Source organism: Rhineura floridana, chromosome 6 (assembly GCF_030035675.1).
Source record: "Rhineura floridana isolate rRhiFlo1 chromosome 6, rRhiFlo1.hap2, whole genome shotgun sequence".
In the NCBI taxonomy this organism is placed as follows: domain Eukaryota; kingdom Metazoa; phylum Chordata; class Lepidosauria; order Squamata; family Rhineuridae; genus Rhineura; species Rhineura floridana.
Window position 1 is genome coordinate 44,617,446 of NC_084485.1, and position 3,424 is coordinate 44,620,869.

The 3,424-nt window shown below is 45.2% G+C and overlaps 1 protein-coding gene across 1 annotated transcript; it reads right to left on the reverse strand.

Annotated features, from left to right (window-relative positions):
- Window positions 1-1,276: 1,276 nt before the first annotated feature.
- On the reverse strand, window positions 1,277-2,826 carry LOC133386623 (uncharacterized). The gene is made up of 2 exons (XM_061630326.1): window positions 1,998-2,826; window positions 1,277-1,667 (listed from the first exon to the last, which is right to left on the reverse strand). The coding sequence occupies exons 1-2, from the start codon at window positions 2,822-2,824 to the stop codon at window positions 1,277-1,279; spliced, it is 1,218 nt and encodes a 405-aa protein (XP_061486310.1). The 5' UTR covers window positions 2,825-2,826.
- Window positions 2,827-3,424: the final 598 nt, after the last annotated feature.

The following is a 3,424-nucleotide window of genomic DNA, read 5'->3' on the forward strand; positions in this document are numbered from 1 at the left end:
CATTGCTGTAACTTTAAGAACTTGTGCTTGAACTTGCTTTTCCCTCCTCCATCCCATTTACTTTTCCTCCTCTGTTATAAGTCTCATTAGGTTGTGAGCCTGAGAGTAGGGGCTGTCTTAGTAATGATTTTTTAAATTAGCTCTGAGAGCCCTTTTGGCTAGAGGGGTGGGGTATAAATGCGGTAAAAAAAAAGATACCTATTATGAGTTCAAATCCCTGCTCGTGTCTCCTGGGTGTCAAGGGCCAGCTGAACATCAACCCCACAGTGAGTGGCTCAGGGGTTACGTGCCCTGCCACCTGTGCAGCTGTGGGCAAACTGCATAGTCCCAAGGAGCCCAGTTGCCCCCCAGCTGGCAGTTGCGGACAAGGAAGGAGCTGGCTTGTGCAGCTGTAGCAAGCTGAGCAGGCCCTAGCCAACTGGGGAGGATTAGCCTCAGAGGGAGGCAATGGTAACCCACCTCTGAATACCGCTTACCATGAAAACCCTATTCATGGGGTAGCCATAAGTCGGGATCAACTTGAAGGCAGTCCCATTATTTCACCTCAGCCCTGCAGTCATTATCACAGTCAGCAGAGTGTGACATTATTTGGAAAAAGCTATCTCCACAGCACACAAAAAAGGCTTTCTGGTAGGCCTAGTATGCCTTACCTTTGAAATTATAATTGAGAAATTAAAAAGTTGAGAAAAGTAGCAATTTAAAGAAGGGGGAAGGGGGAAAAAACCATATAAGAGAAGTCTGTGTGAGCTTTATGCGTCTATTAAAAGAAAATAAAAGCAGGAAAACAGAAAAAGACTAATGAGAGGAATGAATTGGCAAAACATGTAAATAAGGAATCAAAACAAAATAAACTTAATTTTTTAAAAATCTTTTTAAGAAAAGAAGCAGCTAAAAACCATCTCAGGGAAAGAGCTTGGAAGATTACTTTTAAAAAGTAATAAATTACAGTTACAATTACTTGGCCCAAAAAGTAGTAATTACCGTTACAATTACAATTGCTCTGAAAGTAACTGATTACTTTACTTTTTCTCAAAAGTAATCACTACAATTACATTTCAGTTACTTTTTTTAAAAAACTCCTACAAGGTGCTGGCCTTGGCTGCTGCACATCTAAGAAGCCTAAAACAATATTAAAAATAAACACACACACACAGGGGGTAGTAGAATTAAAAATTTTATCCATAAGATTAACATAATGGCATAACAGAATCTCACATCCCCCCAAGCAATGAAGATACCCCAACACTTGAAATCAAATTTTACACTTGAAATGCTTTTATAATATGTTTCTGTTATGTCTCAAAAGAACAAGATGCTCAAAGAGCATGTCAGACAAGGAATGTCTTTTTACAGTCATTACATTGCCACCAGTACCGAACAGGCGTTCTACTGCGGCGCCTGAAGGCATGCCTGTGTTGTGCTGCAAAAAACACCGCAGCACACGTGGAAAGCCATGGAGTGATGACACTTCCCTGCTGGGAGACCTCAGGTACCTCACCAGTTCCTCCTCAGCAGTGTCCACTGCTGACTTCTTGCCCTGGGGCAGAAAGTTAAAGAAGTCATCTTCTAAGTCATCTCCTTCCTGGTCTTTATCTGAAGACTGATCACTGTCCTCATTAAGTACACCCATCTTTATTTCAGCTTTCAACAAGGCTTCCATTGTGTATCTAAGAAAGAGAGAGGATATGTTAGCACATATATGTTAGGAAACTATCATCTGCTCTTCATTTCCTGATGCTTGTCATGTCCCCTGGTTCAGGGTCCAGCCTGAGCCTGTGGATGATGACATGGAAGGTAGGAAGGTGACCAAGTCACCACACTCATGGGGCAGCACAGCAGACCCTTAAGGATTACCTGCAGCAACCCAAGGTTGTGATGAGGAGCCCCAGGAAGAAAAGGCCCAGCCCCTGCCTACCACCTTAAGCCCTCTGATGCCTCCCTTGAGACAACATTTCCCTTGGAGTAATCCACCCAAAGGGCTTCCCTAATGTTCTTACTTGTTGGTATGGGTGGCTGCCTGACACGATTCCAGCCAATCGAGTTTGAAGCGAGGGTGTAGGCAGGCTGCCAGAAGAAGCCTCTTGTCCTCCCAGATAGCTGCAAACCGCTTTCTTAGGGCTTCGCGCACACCTCTCAGCAGCTGAAAACAGTATGTGTACCTCTCAGGTTTGTTTTCCAGTCCTTCTGACTTGCGGTCCAGATTACAGAGCGTTGGTAGCAAATACCCCATGAACATGCCGTTCTCCCGTTGCAGGATATCTAGGGACTGGGCTAGTGGCTCCATAATCTCTGTGTATTCCTGTACCACTTCAATCTCAGCAGCTGTGATCCTGGACAAGGAGCAGCGGTCCATTATGGCATGCATTTTTAGTGGCACAGTTGACAGGAGCTCATGTAGTTGCTTCAACGCATCAAAGGTGGGATTCCACCTGGTCTTATTCGGTACCTTCAGATACACACCACATTGCGCATGGATATACTCAGCAATCTGTGCTGACTGGTTCTGCTTGGACCACAACTTGCTGCACTTTCCCATCAAGGAACGAAACTGTTTCTTGAAAGGACCAAGAAGACTACTTTTGGAGGAGTCAGAAAGCATGGCCTCTATGTCTTGTGTTGCCACAAGGTTGAGGGTGTGGCTAGCACATCTCTGGTGTGATGGTAAAACAAAATCCTCTCCTGAGTCTGCAGCTTCTTCCTCTGCCTCAGGTCCTGTGTCCAGGATCTCACAGATAGGCACAAACTCCACCTCAGCCTCCTCCTCCTCCTGGTTATCACCATCATCGTCACTGATGCCTGCAGCTTCCACTGGTTCTTTGGCCATGAAAACTCTGAACGCTTTCACAAAGTTGGAGCCATTGTCTGTAGTAGTGCCAGAGCTTGGAAAAGTTACTTTTTTGAACTACAACTCCCATCAGCCCAATCCAGTGGCCATGCTGGATGGGGCTGATGGGAGTTGTAGTTCAAAAAAGTAACTTTTCCAAGCTCTGAGTAGTGCACATAACTTTGTTGTAGATCCTGTACTGCACATGTACATCATGCAGTGCTTTTGAAAGGACATCGTATGTATGGCGCCCCGTCAGACGCTTACAAGCCAAGGCCCCGACCTCACGTTTCAGGGTAGTTGGGTTGATCCAGTGGGCTGTTACCCCAAAGTAACTCTTCTTGCCATTGGTCCAACAATCTGCAGTGGTTGCTATATATGCCACAGCACCCATTCGGTTTGCAAGAGTTTCTCTCATGTGGCATGCTCTCTTCTCAATTCTGTCTCTCAGAGTCTTGGCACATATGATGGTGAGATCTTTGGGGAGTCCAATGCGAACCAGATTAATGAATGATGGTTTGTCCACAGTCTGAAGTGGTAATGTCTCCTCTACAATGAAATCAATGATTCTCCTGTCGAGATTGCTCTGGGTGACAGGCT